At 57.1% G+C, this 18,102-nt stretch overlaps 1 protein-coding gene across 4 annotated transcripts in view; it reads left to right on the top strand.

Moving 5' to 3' along the window:
* The window catches only part of ADCY3 (adenylate cyclase 3), an 89,804-nt gene that overhangs the window by 53,283 nt on the left and 18,419 nt on the right, over positions 1-18,102 (top strand). For 3 of the 4 annotated variants that reach the window (XM_078593405.1, XM_078593403.1, XM_078593402.1), the window contains exons 6-12: positions 6,805-6,916; positions 10,028-10,155; positions 10,955-11,113; positions 11,245-11,407; positions 12,503-12,616; positions 13,592-13,734; positions 16,522-16,683. In XM_078593405.1, the coding sequence (XP_078449531.1) occupies positions 6,805-6,916; positions 10,028-10,155; positions 10,955-11,113; positions 11,245-11,407; positions 12,503-12,616; positions 13,592-13,734; positions 16,522-16,683 (981 nt within the window). The remainder of the gene's footprint in view (positions 1-6,804; positions 6,917-10,027; positions 10,156-10,954; positions 11,114-11,244; positions 11,408-12,502; positions 12,617-13,591; positions 13,735-16,521; positions 16,684-18,102) is intronic. The other variant, XM_078593404.1, reaches the window with a different exon arrangement.

Below are 18,102 nucleotides of genomic sequence, written 5' to 3'. Positions count from 1 at the left end.
TCACACGCTCGCACGCACACAGGTTGGCATGGCGCACGAGGGGGTGGAAGGCCAGCACCACGCCCGGCCGCCTTTGTTTCCCTAGTGGCGATATGTACACACCACACCAGGTACTCATTTGAGGCTGAGTCGACCTAGGCGAGGCCCACGACCGGTTCAGATAGTCGTCACTGGTGTTGGCCGTGAGCGGGAATCGAACTCGGGGCACCGCTACACTACCGCTCCCCCACGCAGACACGCGCGCGCACGTGCATGGTACTATGTACACGCAGACGCGCGTGCACACGCTGTCTGCACGTGCAGGAATGCACATGCACCCATTCATACGCACGCACACGCACCCTTGGCACTCACCATGCACATCGTGTACACACGCGCGAACTCGTACGCTGCGCGTGCGTGTATGCTATGCGCGTACGATGCGCTTGTATGCTGCGAGTGCATGGACCGTATTATTTTCAATCTGGGGGGGGAGGTTACCAAAATTGGTGCCGTCCACTGTAATGTGGACTTCGTCAAAGACCCCAGTGACGTCATTCTTCCGCAGGAACGAGCCGTTGTTGCACCGCGCGTTGGGGACGAATTGCCTCGTCGCAGAGCGGCTGTGAAAAGTGACTTGGGGCGTCGTTTGTTCTCGGTGGGGAATCAAATAGTTTTAGTGGCGCAAAAATAGCCGGTGCTAATCGACGCAATGCTCCGCGCAAAAATGTATGCAGATAGATGCGCACGCCAACACACGGACCAGTACCAGATTATCCCTGTAGAAAAAGTAGCTACATAATGCTCTGGGCTCCGCACTTTCCAGGGCCCCGCGCTAAATGCTTTCAAACTATCAATTGTGGTTCAGTGATTCTGCACTTGCTCTATTACTATAGTACTAATCTGCCTTCAACTTTTATGAACAACTGGGTGTTTAAGGTTAGCAATTTGTCGTATTATCTGGCTGTCTAGCAAATTTAAAATTACAATTACTTTACGATGCAAGTACATTTTTTTTTTAATTTAGGGCCCCTTTATAACATTTGCTACAGGCCCCGCACTAGCTTAATCCGCCACTGGCAGGGACCAATATCAATACCCCACCATTCGCCACTCAGTGACGCTGACGCATTGTGAAGTGGTCGACGGCTCGCTGACAGGAAGGTCTCGGGACTGACCCAGCAGGTGCCATGGGTTGGCTTACTGAGATGACCGGTAGATGCACCCAGCTGTACCCGACTACTGCGCCAACTTGCTGCGTTTTAGCCGCCCGGCGCTTTGCTCGTTGTTGCGAGCGTCGCTCCTCTGCCCTGCGTTGTTGCTGGAGGGTGACTGCCTCCAACTGCCCAGTAGCAGCGTCCTTCACGGACACAGACATACATACACACATGCACATAAACATACGGGCACACATATCCACACACGAGCATTGACATACAACAACAACAGTCGCCATTCACCACTCAGTGACATTGGCAATACCACAGTGCTTGTGCCAATCTAGGTGCACGCACACATGCCCGTATAAAGGACAAAGACGCACAACACACATACATACACACCAACGTGCAATCATCACTGAGCACGCACCCACGCGCACACACACACACAACACATGAACATGCACACATATGAACACAGACCAAAATACGCCGCATAGCCATCTAACAGATTGTTGAGGCGAGTGCTGTTAGCGAGCAGCTATGAAGGATGGCCAGGCCAGCACCCCTTGCCAGGCGATTTTGTCTCCCCAGTGGTGGCCCAGGACCGATTCAGATATATTCGTCACCGCGTGCACGTACATACATACACACACACCCACACACGCACACTCGTTCACTGGTGGGCGTACAAACGCACATCCAAATGAATGCAGACACGCGGAGACACGCAGAGATGTGCGGGGAGACGCGAAGACACGCAGACAGACCAGTGCGTCAGGTTCCAGTGGGGCTGCGGGCACGGTGAGCACGACCTCGCCAAACCCTCCCTGATCCCCATGGAGGAGGGCGCGTCCCTGGCGGGGGCCTCCCCACCTCGGTAACCCGTCACCACGATTGCCCGCTACCATGGTCACCCACCACCACGGTCACCCACCACCACGGTCGCCCACCACCACTGTCACTCACCACCACGGTCGCCCGCCACCACGGTCGCCCGCCACCACGGTCGCCCGCCACCACTGTCACTCACCACCACGATCGCTCACATCGTTTTTGCTTTCATCCAAACGGCGCGGCGCAGTCGGTACCTCACCGGGCTGCGTGCACAGCGGCCAGCTCAGGTCGGCTCGAGAAAGAAAGAAAAAACTGGGCAGGCGACAACGCCGCCTCCGTCCCGTATCCCTGCCTCAATGTGAAGAATATTTATCTGAGTGCGTTTTTATACATCCCGTCAGCCACACAGCCTTCTTTCTGGGGGTGCGTAATTTCAGCAGCATTGGTTCAATAACTTTGAGCCGGCCTTGAAATTCAGTGTCTCATCAGGGCAGAGTCAGGCGTGCACTCCAGTTGTTCTGTATGCATGTTGAACTTCTTTTGCACCGTACGTAGCCAACCGTGCGGATCACCCGCCCAGTTGTTTTGCTCCGAGCCTGGTGAGGTACGGGCTGCGCTGAACTCGGGGTGACGGGCATCTCGGGGTCGGTCAAATTTGGCGTTCCCACGATCGTATGAGGTCGCTTGAGAGTTCCCGCGCAAGGTCGAGCAGATGTCTGTCCGACCCAAACCCATAGTGTGGAAGGTCAGGAGCGAAGTGTGAGGACGGAACCGAGTGTCTAAAGTTGAATTTTGAACTAAAGTGCCGAGTCAAAACATCTGCCAACGGCTACGGCGTTTGTGATCGCGATGCTCGGCAGGGTTGCCGACGCCAGGAATCCAGGCCGAGCCCGGAGAAGTGAAAGCCGTCGAGTCTGGGCACCGGCCCGAAACGATAGCCAAGTTCAAACTGCGTAAGCTGAATATAATTGGGACCACGTGGGTACACACCCGAGTTGCCGCAGCCGGTTCAAACGGGGCGCTCAACCAACGAGCGGCTCATCTCCGTGGCCAGTGGTGGAAATTCCACGTTCTAGTGACGAGCTGTAGGGCACTCCCGAAGGGCAATCAGATTCAAAAACAAAGATCCCCGGTATAGCCTTAAGAGGAGGTTATGGCAAGTGCTCTTCGTGAGCATCTATGAATGCTAGCACAGCACACGAGGGGGTCGGTAGCCAGCACCATGCATTGCCGTAGCAGATACTCATTTGAGGATGAGTAGACCTCGGTGAGGCCCAGGGCCGGTTCAGATAATTGTCACTGGTGTTCGCCGTGAGCAGAAATCGAACTCGGTTTCACCGGGTTGGTAGCGCGATCCGCTAACAGCTCCACTACAGCTCCCCCACACGAACGCGCACGCGCGCACGCACACGCACAGCCTCCTCCGTTATGGTAATGGGCCGTACCGATGCATCCTGTTCACGGCAAACATTTGAAGTGTCCCCATTGTTCTGCCAGTCGTCAGCAAATATTTTATAAAAAACCTCGCTGGGCAGCTGAGGTGCAGGACGGGGAGCAGAGGCAAATCGAGTAAACCGAGGGCAGGGATGGCCCTGTGGCGCCCGTGTCAGTGTCGTCTTCATTGGCTTGTCATGCCACCGGGACGCACCTTTCCCACCTTTTCCCACCTTTGCCGGGCATTCGGCCGCCGACCCGATGAGGTTCCTGGAACGTGACCCGGGATTCGGGCATTCATGACGGCCGTTTTTGAAGTGCCCGAGTCGGCACTGTTGAGTTTTGTTCTGGTTTCGGATCCCCCGCGGTCAATCTTGATTCTTAAAAACCGTCGCCTTGTCCATGCGCTGCTGGACGGAGGCCTGCCCGCATGCAACGAGCCGACGGACCCGTTGGGGCATGGCTCAGATCATCGCAACGATGCGCCGCTCGTCAAACGACGACCACAACGACAACGGTGGAACCAACGTCCATCGACGTCGCTGCGGAGACACGATAGTTTCGTTGGGAGGTGATTGCCCTGTTTGCACTCGCGTGGCAACATCGCCGAGAGAGAGAAAGAGTGAGAGTAGCCACCCACGGCCTAATGGTTATTTTGTTGATCGGTGGACCATTTAACTGTGGCTTATCGACGCTGCGTCCCGTTAGCCCCCCCCCCCTCCCCCGGTGAGCCTCGTGACTTCGGTTTCAAGAGGGCTGCGGGGCCGTATGATGCAGGCGAGTCCTCGTGGGTGCCGCGCGTTGATGCGCCCGCGGCCCCGTTGTCACCGCGCCGGCCGGCGACCGCACAGAAGAAAAAAAGCCGCAAGTCGTTGCCTCCAATTTCGTTCTTCATTTGGCCCGGTCCGGTTTAAGGATATGCCTGATAACGCAAAGAATATTTTGTTAACAGAACATGTATTTAGACTGGAGGAGGAATCCGATGAGCTTTAAATCTCCTTTCAACAGATGTCCAGGTGGGGCACGGGGTCAGAACGTTACAAGAACAAACAGTACACAAACACGATAGGAATGCAAACTATAAAAAATAAAATCCCGGCCTGGAGGGTCGACTCGCGCCATCCTCCCTCCAGCGGTGATAGAACGAGCAACACTTTGAGGGATCTCAACAACGTCTATCCTGTGGAGAGATTTTCACCCCTTCACCCCATTCGAGGAACGTGGAATTTCCATCACTGACAAACCGGGGCTGCAGATTGGGGGGGTTAGGCAGTGCCCCCCCCTTCCCCCCCACCGATGCTGGAAGACGCCGTGAGTTTGAAACGCGAGATGCGGCGGCGCAGTGTGGTTGGCATGGACCCCTTGGAGCCAAGAATGAAACGGGATCTCCGGTACAAACCCCCCCCCCCCCTTCTTTGCAGCTCATCGCCTGGGCCCCCTTCAGCTCATGGTGCTCCAGTGTTGGCGAGATGTTAACTCCATCGCCTGGTATACAGGAAGTCGTTTGTTCTATCCCGACCCTGATGCCTGCTGTATATTTGGAGTTTGCGTGTCTCTCTCCCCGTGGTCGTGTGGATTTTTTCCCCAGCTCCTCCGGTTTTTCCCTGCACATTTAGAATCAACGTCACGCGTTGAGAATATTTGCTGCTGCTATAAATTTCCACATGATGATAAGCCACTTTGAGCTGCACACCAGGTCGCTCCACAGCTCAGTGGTTCTTACGTGACAAGATGAAAAAAAAATTGTTCAGTTTATAGTTGCACTGCCTGCACACTCGCTCCGGGCACCACTGACTGGACTGACTGACGCTGTCTCACGAATGATGGAAAGGTTAAAGGCGCAGCCCTGCAATCGCTCGCTGCGCCGCCGCCGAAAGGGCCTTCACCAGGGTGAGAGAGAGAGAGCCCTCGGGATACTTTGGCCTACTCGACCACGCTGACGAGATGCAGCGGGAGTACCGACGCCTTACCCGACTGCTTTTTTGTCTTCAGTTGTCCTTCCCCCCCGCACCTGGCTACGTGCGACGCGAAAGAAGTTCAACATACGGTTCGTACACCACCGCACACGACCTGCCGATCGATTATCTGGGGTTGTACCCGTTTACCGTGCTGCGTAGGGCCACGCAGGGGCATGGAATCGAACCAGCAACTCCTCTCGAGCGGCGCTATCCCCTCGGCCGTCTCCGGTCTCTCTCCGCGAAGCTTGCCGGAGGGCACCGTGGGCCCGTCGTTTGCCGGGCTCAATTTACCGCACGCGCATTTGACCCGACCACCTTCGCCAGTTGACCGCTCTGCTGCTCGGGCGACCGCGAGGGGCCGGTGGAGGGTGGTGGAGAGGGGGGTAGGGAGTGTGGGGTAGGGGGGCCGTCCGGTGCTGTACCGAGGGCCGCGCTCTGCCCGCCAGTGCCGCCTGTTTCACCGCCCGCTCGCTCGCGCCGCGCCGGGCTCCCGCGTGGCAGCTGCTGGCGTCCCGACGTTCCGCTCCTCTGTGGGATTCACTCGGGGAGCCGTCGAGGGCCCCGTCCTTGTGTCCGCCGTGGAGGTGGGGCTTGGGGGGGGTGGTCGTCTAGCCGTGCTTGACTGGCACGTCGGAGCGAAACGTCGGACGTCGTGTGTGCACGGCGCGCGGTACGACCCAGAAAAAAACCCGAACCCGCGTCGCAAACGCCCGCGGCTGCAGCAAATATGGTCACTGAAACGAGCACCGCGGAGAGAATGTGGTGGCTCATTTTCAGGAGGATCCTGCATGGCCGATACGGTGTGGTCGAGGCCTTCACCCGGCAGTGGATAAACTGACGGAGCGCAGTAAATTATTAACGTCACACGTAAGCAACGCCTCAAATGTCACGCTGTGAGCGGTCCACGTGCTGCCACGGGACTCGGGAGGTCATGAGCACAACGTGGCCCATCATCTCTGCAGGCGTGACAAAAGAGAAACGAGTACCATTTTGCGGAAAGTCAACCACGGTCAAACCCCACTTGATTGAGCAGGACAGGACGTCAGAACATCATCAGCACGCATTTTGAGACTTAATTTGATTATTTATGAGCTCTGAAAATCGGCCGTCGCCCACAAGCGCGGCCTCCGTTTGTAACAAAAATCCCCGCACCGGTGTTGTTGAGGAACGCGTTGACTTCGCGAGTCATCCGGGGTGGTGTGGGGACGATGCAAAGCGTATGCAAATTAGGCTCTACAAGGTATTTTGTTTACGTTCAGAGACGGCGATGCAGGCTGCCTCTTCCCCGCTCTCGGCCAACCAATCGACGGAGGCCTCTCGACGCCCTGTCGGCCACGGCGGATTTTTTTTTGTTCGACCGTACTTCACCATGCCGGTTGCTCCATGGGCGCAGTGTATATGCGAGTTGTTGTTGTTGCTTCCGCGTGCGTGCGCAGCATCCTGTTTGCGGACATCGTGGGCTTCACGCAGCTGTCGTCGGCGTGCAGCGCGCACGAGCTCGTCAAGCTGCTCAACGAGCTCTTCGCGAGGTTCGACAAGCTGGCCGCGGTGAGCGCCTCATCCCACGGCCCACACGGCCACCCGCGGCCCGCACGGACCGCACGGACCGCACGGCTCTGACGGACCGCACGGACGACATGACCTTACATGGCCTCCACGGCCCCCACGGCCGACACGGCCACCCGCGGCCCCCACGGCCCCCACGGCTCCCACAACCCACACGGCCCCCATGGACCCACACGTCCCACACCACCCCCACGGTCCCCACAGCCCACACAGCACACATGGCCCCCTATGGCCCACACGGCCCACACGGCCCACATGGCCCAAACATCCCCCACCGCCCACACGGCCCAAACGGCGCCCTATGGCCCACATGGCCCGCACGGCCCAAACAGCCCCCATGGAAATCAATATCATCTGCAGCCGTGATCTGTTCACTGCTGAATGCAGGCCTCCCCAAGCCATTGCAACTTTGATGATGCACCAATGGGAAGTTAAAAACTCTGACCGGGCAGTGTGCGGGGAGGCTATGGTCACCACCCTTCCCCTGCACCTCCGGCGAGCATGGTCGGCTATATACGGTGCAAAAGAAATTAAACGTCGTACATACAAAACAAATATCCCCCGTGTAGCCTTAACAGACTGTTGGGGCAAGTGATGTTAGCGAGCACCAATGAAGGCCGGAACGGTACACAAGGAGGCGGGTGGCCAGCACCACGCCCGGCCGCCTTTGTCACCCCAGTGGTGATGTTTCCACATCGCACCAGGTACTCATTTGAGGCTGAGTCGACCTAGGCGAGGACCAGGACCGGTTCATAGCGCAGCGTAGCGCTAACCGCTACACTACCGCTCCCCACGGTAGTGTATAGCATACATATCAATATAATCATACACACTCCCACCCAGAACAGAACCGTGGAGCACGCAGCGTGGACTGAATGGCCTATTCACAAACACTGACGGGGTGGCATCGTCATCGTCGTCATCACAGCAATCACCTTGGCTCATCAAGCACGGCGATTTAACATCACACAGCTGTGGCTCCACATCTAGATCAGCCACATAAAGAAGAACAATAGAGATGTATATAGACACGCCGAGACTCATAGACACACATAGAGACCAATAGACTCACACAGAGACCCATAGACTCACAAAGAGACCCATAGACTCACACAGAGACCCATAGACTGGCATAGAGACCCATAGACACACAGAGACCCATAGACTCACACAGAGACCCATAGACTCACACAGAGATGCATAGACTCACACAGAGACCCATAGACTCACACAGAGACGCATAGAGTCACATAGAGACCCATAGGCTCAAATAGAGACCCATAGATTCCCACAGAGACCATCTGACTCATACAAAGATCTTCATAAAAGGAGGCATCATCACAGCGATGATTCATCACCCCACTACCCCTGACGCAATCATCCTGGCTCATCAACCACCGCGATGTCGTCTCGTGGCGGTCGCTCCGCGTCTGGACGGGCCACACGGAGGAGGTGACTGCTCTGTTGCCTGCGATGCAACAACGCCGCGCCCAGTGCCGGCGGACGCGACAGGGGCTGCGGTGGTGAAACATTAACAGGGCGGCTCGGGTTGGTTTTGCCCGGACCGCCGAGAACACAATCGTGCCGCGCGGCGCTCCCTCCTCCGCTGTTATCATAATATTTACTCGGCGCCTTGCGTACGGGGGCCCACTTGAAGGCTCTTTGCAGAGCAGACACATGGGCAAGTGTAGCGGATTAATGGTGCTTGTACACACACGCGCGCGTGGACGTTTATATACGGTCACACACACGTACATCTATACTCGCACGCAAATATGTTTAAACAGCATACGCGGGCACACGCAAGTGGACGTGCCGGACAGGAATACGTAGACACGCACAGAAGGAGAATCTCGCACAAACGCAAACAAAGATATCCTCCCTCCCCGATTGCGGTACGCCATCGTGCCTGGCCACCTTTGTCTCCCCATTGCTTCAGGTTGAGTCGATCTAGGGGAGGCCCAGGACCGCTTTTGGTATTCGCCAGCAATGTCTGTGTCTCTGCGTATGCATGTATGTGTACGTTCAACATCAGTGGCGAATGTTTGAATTGCCCCTGCGCCTCCCCATGGCCCACACCACAAGTACCTGGTGCCGTGTGTCAACATCGGCACTGGAGACAGACAGGTGGGCGTGGTGCTGGCCACACCACCCCCTCGTGCACCGTGCCAACTTTCATAGTGAGCGTGCACGTGTGTGTCAGTGTGCCAAGTCACCGCATGCCTAAACAGCTTTTGTTCGGCCGGATCGAGGGGCTAAACGGGCGTGGCACGGGCTAGAGAAGAGATGGAGTGATGTGGTACAGGAGGACGTGGAGCTGAGTGGACTTGCCGATGATTGGTACCAGCTGTGTCAAGATAGGCCTCGGTGGAGGAGGCTCGTGAAGGACGCTACTGGCCAGTTGGAGGCAGTCGCCCTCCAACAACAACGGAGGGCGGAGGAGCGACGCTCATAACAACGAGTGGAGCGCCGGGTGGCTAAAACACAGCAAGTTGGCACAGGAGGAGGCACAGGTGATGCATCGGCTAGTCATCTCAGTCAGTCAACCCGTGGCACCTGGGTCTGCCCCGTGACCTCCTGCCAGCGGGCGTTCGACACTTCACGTGCCCTCAAGGTGCACATAGCCTGGCACAAGCGTCATGGTGACGTCACCGCCACTTAGTGGCGGCGAATGGCGGTTGTTGGTGTGTCAGTGTGTGTGTTCAGTGTGTGTGTTCAGTGTGTGTGTGTGTGTGTTTCAGTGTGTATGAGGGTGTGTGTGTGCCTTTTCTGGGAGTGGTAGTGTAGCAGTTAGTGCGCTGTGCTACAAACCCGACGAACCGAGTTCGGTTCCCGCTCACGGCCAACACCAATGATGATTATCTGAACCGGTCCTGGGCCTCCCCTAGGTCGACTCAGCCTCAAATGAATACTCGGTGCGGTGCGTAAACATCTCCACTTGGGAGACAAAGGCAGCCGGGCGTGGTGCTGGCCCCCCCACCTCATCGTGTGCCGTGCCGGCCCTCATCGGTGCTACTCCCGAGCAGCACTCGCCCCAACAGTCCACGAAGGCTACACGGGGGATCTTTGTCTTTGTGCGTGTGCGCGAGGTAGACGTACTCACAGCTGCGCATCAAGATCCTGGGCGACTGCTACTACTGCATCTGCGGGGTCCCCGAGTTCCGCGAGGACCACGCGGCCTGCTGCATCTACATGGGGCTCGCCATGGTCAACGCCATCTCGTGAGCACAAAGACAAAGACGCCCCGTGTAGCCCCTTAACAGACTGTCGGGGCAAGTGCTGTTAGCGAGTAGCACCTATGAAGGCCGGAACGGCACACGAGGGGGTGGGTGGCCAGGACCACGCCCGGCCGCCTTTGTCTCCCCAGTGACGATGTTGACACACCGCACCAAGTACTAATTTGAGGCTGAGTCGATCTAGGAGAGGCCCACCACCGGTTCAGATCATCGTCACTGGTGGCGGCCACGCACACACACAGACAAAGGTCTCCCATGTAGCCTGGAACAGACTGTTGGGGAAAGTATTATTGGCAAACGCCTCTAAATTATAAGGCCCACTGCAACTATATATAGCTCTTTTACAAAAGCGACCTGGCTATCACACACGATAGCCAAACGAAGTGACTTATCACATAGAAATGTATAGCAGCCAAATACACTGAATGCGCGATGTTTATTCTAAATGTTGAGGGAAAAACTGGAGCGCCCGGAGAAAGATCCACGCGACCACTAGGTGAGAGACACGCAAATTCCAAATATACGGCAGGCACCAGGGTCTGCATCGAACCCACGACCTCCTGTATGCCAGGCAAGGTAGTGAACATCTCCACGGGGAGAGAGAGGGACACGCAAACTCCAAATATACGGCAGGCGTCAGGGTCAGGATCACTCGCGGCCAACGTCGGTAACGGATATCTCAACGGATCCTGGGCCTTCTCTATACACGTGTGTGTGTGTACACATGTACGAGTGTGTGTGTGTACCGGTATAACATAGGCGTGTGTGTGCGCGCGTGTTGCAGCTACGTGCGCGAGAAAACCAAGACGGACGTGAACATGCGTGTGGGCATCCACACGGGCGCCGTGCTGGGCGGCGTCCTTGGCCAGAAGAAGTGGCAGTTCGACGTCTGGTCCACGGACGTGACGCTGGCCAACAAGATGGAGGCCGGCGGCATCCCGGGGTCAGACTCTTGGGGTCAGGGTTGGGGTCAGGGTCACGATGGCATTTAGGGTAAGGGTTAGGGTCAGGAGAGCCGCGTCATAACGAGGACTTGCCGTGCATCGTTGTGCGCGTGTGCGCGTGTGCATGCAGGCGCGTGCACATCTCCCAGGTGACGTTCGAGTGCCTGAAGGGCGAGTTCGAGGTGGAGCCGGGCGACGGCGGAGCGAGGAACGAGTACCTCCGCGAGAAGGGCATCGTCACCTACCTCGTGGTGCCGCCCAGCCCGCCGCCCCGCAACGGCATCAACGGCGTCGTACGTGCCACACCAAAGACAGAGGTCCCCCGCGTAGCTTCCACCGCGCCGTGCCACTCGCGAGTAGCAGCAGCGCCTGTGAAGCCCCCCGCGGCACACGAGGGGGTGGATGGGTGGGTGGCCAGCACCGGGCCCGGCCACCGTTGTCACGCCGGTGGCGATTTTTGCACATCGCACCGGGTACTAGGGGAGGCCCGGCGCCGGTTCAGACAATCGTCGCTGCTCTTGATCGTGAGCGTAAATCGAACTCGGATCGCGGAGTTCGTTGCACGGTTACAAAGACAAAGATCGCCTGTATGGCCTTAACAGACTGTTAGTGAACGTTCTGTTCATGTGCAGCACCTGTGAAGGTCGGCACGGGCAGTCAGGTGATGGAGTGCCGCAGTGGCGAAATGTTAACTACCTCACCTGGCATACGGGAGGTCGTGGGTTTGATCCCAATCCTGATGTCTGTATATTTGGAGTTTGCATGTCTCTTTCCCCTGTGGTCACGTGGATTTAATGATGTCACCCTGCTGCTCTATTTAAGACCGGGAGCAGGTGGAGGGCTTCACTATTCTGGCAAATTGCCCGAAACGTCGTACTCAAAAATTGTAAATGTTGTGTATTCACTCTTCAACACACCGGTGGACTAAAGTAGTGAACTATTTGTCTTTTGTCAACGTGACAGATTTTTTTTATTGATTGGCAGTGTCGGGTGGTGGAGGGTTGCGACACATTTATAAATAACGCGATCTAACCCAAAACCCTTTATCATGAATAATATTGGTCACGAAAGCCTACGTGTTGAACTGGATTTTTCTCCAGGTCCTCTGGTGTTTCCCTCCACATTAGAATCAACGTCATGCATTTAGAGTATTTTGCTGATGTACATTTCCACGTGATAAGCCACTTCGTTGAGCTATCATCTGTGATAGCCAGGTCGCTTCTGAAAAGGGCAGCGCAGCTAAGTGGGCCTTACCTGGTAAAATTTTAACAAATGTTTAGTTTCATAATTTATGGATGGGCGGTCAGGTACCAGTGTGTCGGGCAGTGTTGATAGGCCACTGTGTTGAGGGGCCACTGATAGGCCACTGATAGGTCACTGTGTTTCAGAAGCTGTCGCTGACGTCGTGCGACGACACTTCCCCCAAGCTCATCAACACCACAGAGTGGAGTGGCGCGCTGCAGGCCAACCTCACGCCCGAGAGGGACGAACTCGACTCGCGGGTGAGGCCGTGGGCACACGCACGCATGAGTGCGCGCGTGTGTGTGGGTGTGTTCTACGTGTGCATGTGTGTGTGGCATAGCGGTTAGCGCACTGTGCTACGATCCCAGTGACCCGAGTTCGAATCCTGCTCACGGCCAACACCGGTGACAATTATCTTAACTGGTTCTGGTCCTCCCCTAAGTCGGCTTGGCCTCAAATGATTACCTGCTGAGGTAGATAAACATCGCCACGAGGGAGACAAAAGCGGCCGGGCATAGCGCTGGCCACCCACCCCCTCCTTTGCCATGCGGACCCTCATAGGTGCTCGCTAACAGCACTTGCCCCCAACGGTCTGTTCTGCGTGTGTGCATGTGTGCATTTGTGCGTGTGTGCATGTGTGCATTTGTGCGTGTCTGCGTGTCTGCGTGTCTGCGTGTGTCAATGGGCACGACATGGGCTAGAGAAGAGGTGGGCTGATGCGGTACAGCAGGATATGGAGCCGAGTGGACTTGATGATGACTGGTACCAGCGGTGTGAAGGAGGCTCGTGAAGGACACTGCTGCCACTGGGCAGTTGGAGGCAGTCGCCCTCCAACAACAGCGAAGGGCAGAGGAGCGACGCTCACAACAACGAGCGGAGCGTCGGGCGGCTAAAACACAGCAAGCTGGCACAGCAGGGAGCACAGGTGGTTCCTCTGCCAGCCATCTCAGTCAGTCGACCCATGTCACCTGCTGGGTCTGTTCCGTGACCTCCTGTCAGCAATGAGCCTTCGACACTTCACGTGGCCTCAAAGTGCACCTAGCCTGGCACGAGCGCCATCACCGCCACTTCGTGGCGAACGGCGGCTGTTGCTGTCGTCGGGTGCGTGCGCGCGCGTCCACCGCGCGCCCAAGTTGTGGTTTGGGCCACCGAGCCGTGCCCGGGATGTGGGTTGTTCCGCGAGGCGGAAGCGGCCCCCCAGGTGAGAGCCGGCGCTGCGGTGTCCGCCCCCACAGGTGGTGAACCCCTCCTTCCCCAACCCGCGGCGGAGGCTACGCCTGCGCGACCTGGCGGTGAGGGTGATCGACGCGCAGCAGAACGAGCAGGAGCTCAACCGGCTCCTCAACGAGGCGCTGATCGAGCGCGAGACGGCGCGAGCGTGAGTCACGGCGGTACCCCCCACGCACCTCCACCCACACCCCCCACGCGCCCCCACCCTCCACCCACACCCCCCACACACCCCCTGGTACTCACCCACCCACCCCACCCCCCACCGGCACGCACAAACCCACATCCCCCCCCCATTCCCCTATCGATTCCACGCGATGCAAACTGTAGACCGTACAGTAAACCCATAGAGACACACAGGGGGAGATGCGTAGAGACCTCCAGGTTACAAAGAGACGCTCCGAGACTCGTAGAGCCACATCGAAGAAAGGCGATTGTGGCCATGCAACACAAACTGGGGACCGCACAGTGAACCCACTGCAGTCTGAGCCGGTTGCAAAGGCTGCAGTAAAGGTGAAGAACCGCTGGCGTAGAGGCACACGGGACGAATAAAACGCTCGCAGGGCACACGCTCCGACGAGTCCCCTCCGACAACGTCGCGTGAAAACTCAACTCACGTTGGCAAAGAGGAATCCACTGGGACAGAGAAGAATACGTGAATTCGACTCTCACAACAAGCCCACAGCTGTGAATCTGAACTCCATTCCATTCACGCGTGGTGATGGCGGCAGCAGCCATGTGGTTCAGGAGCGAGATGCCAATGTGGAGGTCTGCAGCCGCTGGTGGCCACGACGAGAGGGCTTCAGCACAGGGAGAGAGAAAGTTTGTGTCGTGCCGCTGTTCCTCCTCTTCCGTTTATGGTTCTCAATCGTAAAAAGATGTATAGTGTTAGTAAATAAATAGTGTTCGATGAAACAATGTAGTTGTACTTACGTGGCCCATGCTTAATTCGTGTTTCCGATGATTTACCTTCCAAAAACCTCTGACCGTGTCTCGTAAACCCCCCTGAAAGGGCATCTCGCAACCCCAGGGAAGTCACTGCGTGATGCACCCCAGGTTAAGAAGAACCACTGCTCTACGCTGTGGCCATGCCGCCCAGTCGAGAGCTCCGCACGAACAACGCTCGGCATGCGCCGCCCGTTCCTGCAGCGAGCGCCGGAGCGTGAACGGTCGCAGACGTAATTACAGACGTGAACGAGCCAAGACGGGCGGCATGTCTTGTGGCTCTTTGCATGGAGATCGCGGCTAGGCCATTTGGCGTTATCGCTTTATCATATTATTATAATGCAATATAAATACTGCATGTGTTATGATGTATTATTATACCGTCACATGAAAAACAAACGGGCAGTGAAAGTTGCCGAGTCTGAGGAATTGGCCCCAAGGTTTCGGCAGAAACAGCAAGGTGAATCGCAAGGCCACCGTCTCTCCAGAGGGAGATAACAACGCACACACGCATGCACACATGCACAGAAACACGCACGCACATAAGCACACAAACACGCACATAAATACGCACACACGCACGCACATACGCATGGACATAAATACGCACGCACATACGCACGCACAGAAACACGCACGCACATAATCACACACGCACATAATCACACACGCACATAAACACGTGCACACATGAACACACAGAAACACGCACAGACATAAACACCCACGTACACACGCACACACATAAACACGCACACACATAAACACGCACACACACACACATAAATATGCACGCACACACATAAACAAGCATGCACACACGCCCGAACAGAATCACACGTACACACACAGGCACGGAAACACGCGCATGCACAGCACAAGCCGCGACTCAACAGCCGCGCATGTCCATGGTCGCCAAACACGTCATCGTGCATGATGCAGTGGCGGAAACTCCACATTCCTATTGCGAGGCCCAGTCGATCCGTTGAAGCATGACGAGTCCTGGATCTCAACGCCGTCACGAGTCGGCCAGACACCTAGCCATGTACACACACTAACATTTTGAGTGTGTGTGCGCATGGTGTGTGTGTGTGTACACAATGTGTGTGTGTATACAGTGTGTGTGTGTACACAATGTGTGTGTGTACACGATGTGTGTGTGTGTCCAGGGTGTGTGTACACGGTGTGTGTGTGTGCGCGCACGGTGTGTGTACACAATGTGTGTGTGTGTACACGATGTGTGTATGTGTCCAGGGTGTGTGTACACGGTGTTTGTGTATACAAGGTGTGTGTGTGTATATATACACGGTGTGTGTGTACACGGTGTGTGTTGTGAAGTTGCACGCGAGGCGGCGGCGCGTGCCAAGTAGTTGGACAACGCCACGTCGACCATCGCCGGGCGGCTACCGGGCGTCGACCGCCCCGTTGCGAGCGGCGGCGAGTGCGACGCACCGCGGGCGCAGCCTGCCCGTCGCGTTGCCGAGCGCTTCGTTACCGGGCAAGCCGATAAACGAGGGTTCATCCAATTAGGGCAGCCCCCACCCACCGCCCCACGGGATCACCGCCACGACGTCTGTAATTCGCTGCCCTGTAGCGATTCTCGGACGAAACGGAGTCGCCGTCGCGCCAGGAGCCGGCTCGCGCAGCTCCCGAAGGGGGGGGCGGGGGGGGGGCGTGCGGAGCGGAACGTCGGACGTCGGTGACCCGAGTTCGATTCCGGCTCGCGGGCCACAACGCAAATGATGGTGATTATCCGAACCTGTCCCGGGCCTCCCCTAGGTCGACTCGGCTTCAAATTAATTCTCGGTACGCTGGGTAGTAAACGGCGCCATCGGGCAGACAGGCGGCCGGGCACGGTGCCGTCCATCGCCCACCCCCTCGTGTGCCGCGCCGGCCGTCGGAGGCGCCGCGCTCGCTGACGGCGCTCGCCCCCCCGACGGTCCATTAACGCCACGCCGCGGGCGCCTTCTGCTTTTTGCGCGTGGCTGTCCAGGCTGAAGGGCAAGTACACAAACCGCGTGTCGATGCGCTTCGTGGACCCCGCGCTCGAGACGCGCTTCTCTGTCGAGAAGGAGAAGCAAAGCGGCGCCGCCATCAGCTGCTCGTGCGTCGTGCTGCTCTTCTCCTTCATCGTCGAGCTCTGCCTTGACCCACGGTGCGCGCTGCCCACACCACGCACCACACGGGTACCACGATGACGACGATGATAACGCAGATGATGATGATCACGCTGATGGTGACACTGCTGATGAAGCTGCTGATGGAGCTGCTGGTGACGCTGCTGGTGACGTTGCTGATGGAGCTGCTGATGAAGCTGCTGATGACGCTGCTGGTGACGCTGCTGATGACGCTGCTGATGAAGCTGCTGCTGATGCTGCAGGTGATGCTGCTGGTGACGCTGCTGATGGAGCTGCTGGTGACGCTGCTGGTGACGCTGCTGATGACGCTGCTGATGATGACGCTGATGAAGCTGCTGATGAAGCTGCTGCTGATGCTGCAGGTGATGCTGCTGGTGACGCTGCTGATGGAGCTGCTGATGACGCTGCTGATGAAGCTGCTGATGACGCTGCTGATGAAGCTGCTGGTGACGCTGCTGATGGAGCTGCTGATGACGCTGCTGATGACGCTGCTGATGAAGCTGCTGATGATGCTGCTGATGACGCTGCTGATGAAGCTGCTGATGACGCTGCAGGTGATGCTGCTGGTGACGCTGCTGATGACGCTGCTGGTGACGCTGCTGATGACGCTGCTGATGACGCTGATGGTGACGCTGCTGGTGACGCTGCTGGTGACGCTGCTGATGAAGCTGCTGGTGGCGCTGCTGGTGACGCTGCTGATGACGCTGATGATGATGACGCTGATGAAACTGCTGGTGACGCTGCTGATGACGCTACTGATGGAGCTGCTGATGGAGCTGCTGGTGACGCTGCTGGTGACCCTGCTCATGATGCTGCTGATGAAGCTGCTGGTGACGCTGCTGGTGACGCTGCTGATGACACTGCTGATGAAGCTGCTGATGACGCTGCTGGTGACGCTGCTGGTGACTGCTCATGACGCTGCTGATGACGCTGATGGTGACGCTGCTGATAACGCTGCTCATGACGCTCAGACGCAAACGATGATGGAACGACGATGAGGTGCTAACCAAGGGTTAATTGTTCGACGGCCGTTCGCCGAGTCGCTGGGAGACCGGAGTGCCCATGACTCGTAGTTTACTGGATGTGTATTTTACATTTTACAGACAAACCCCAGTGAAATCGCCTCCCACCGCATCCCCCGCCCCCCACCGCGTCTCCCCCCCCCCACAGCGTCCCCCCCCCACCCCGTCCTCGGCCCCCCACCGCATCCCCGTGCCGTGTTGCTGCCATTTGTTTTTGTTCTGGGTTTGGTTTTTGTTGTTTTTTTGTTGTGTCCAGCCACTTTGATGTGCCCCTGCTGCTGCTGCTGTGAGCGCCGCGCGTCCCTCTGATCCCCCAGATCCCGCTCCTCTGTGGGATCTCCCCACACATCACACGCACGCATGCATCACATGCATCACACGCATGCATGCATCACACGCACGCATCACACACAC

This window comes from Lampetra planeri, chromosome 4 (assembly GCF_965212315.1).
Source record: "Lampetra planeri chromosome 4, kcLamPlan1.2.h2, whole genome shotgun sequence".
NCBI classification, from domain to species: domain Eukaryota; kingdom Metazoa; phylum Chordata; class Hyperoartia; order Petromyzontiformes; family Petromyzontidae; genus Lampetra; species Lampetra planeri.
This window is presented reverse-complemented; position numbering and strand designations above follow the sequence as displayed.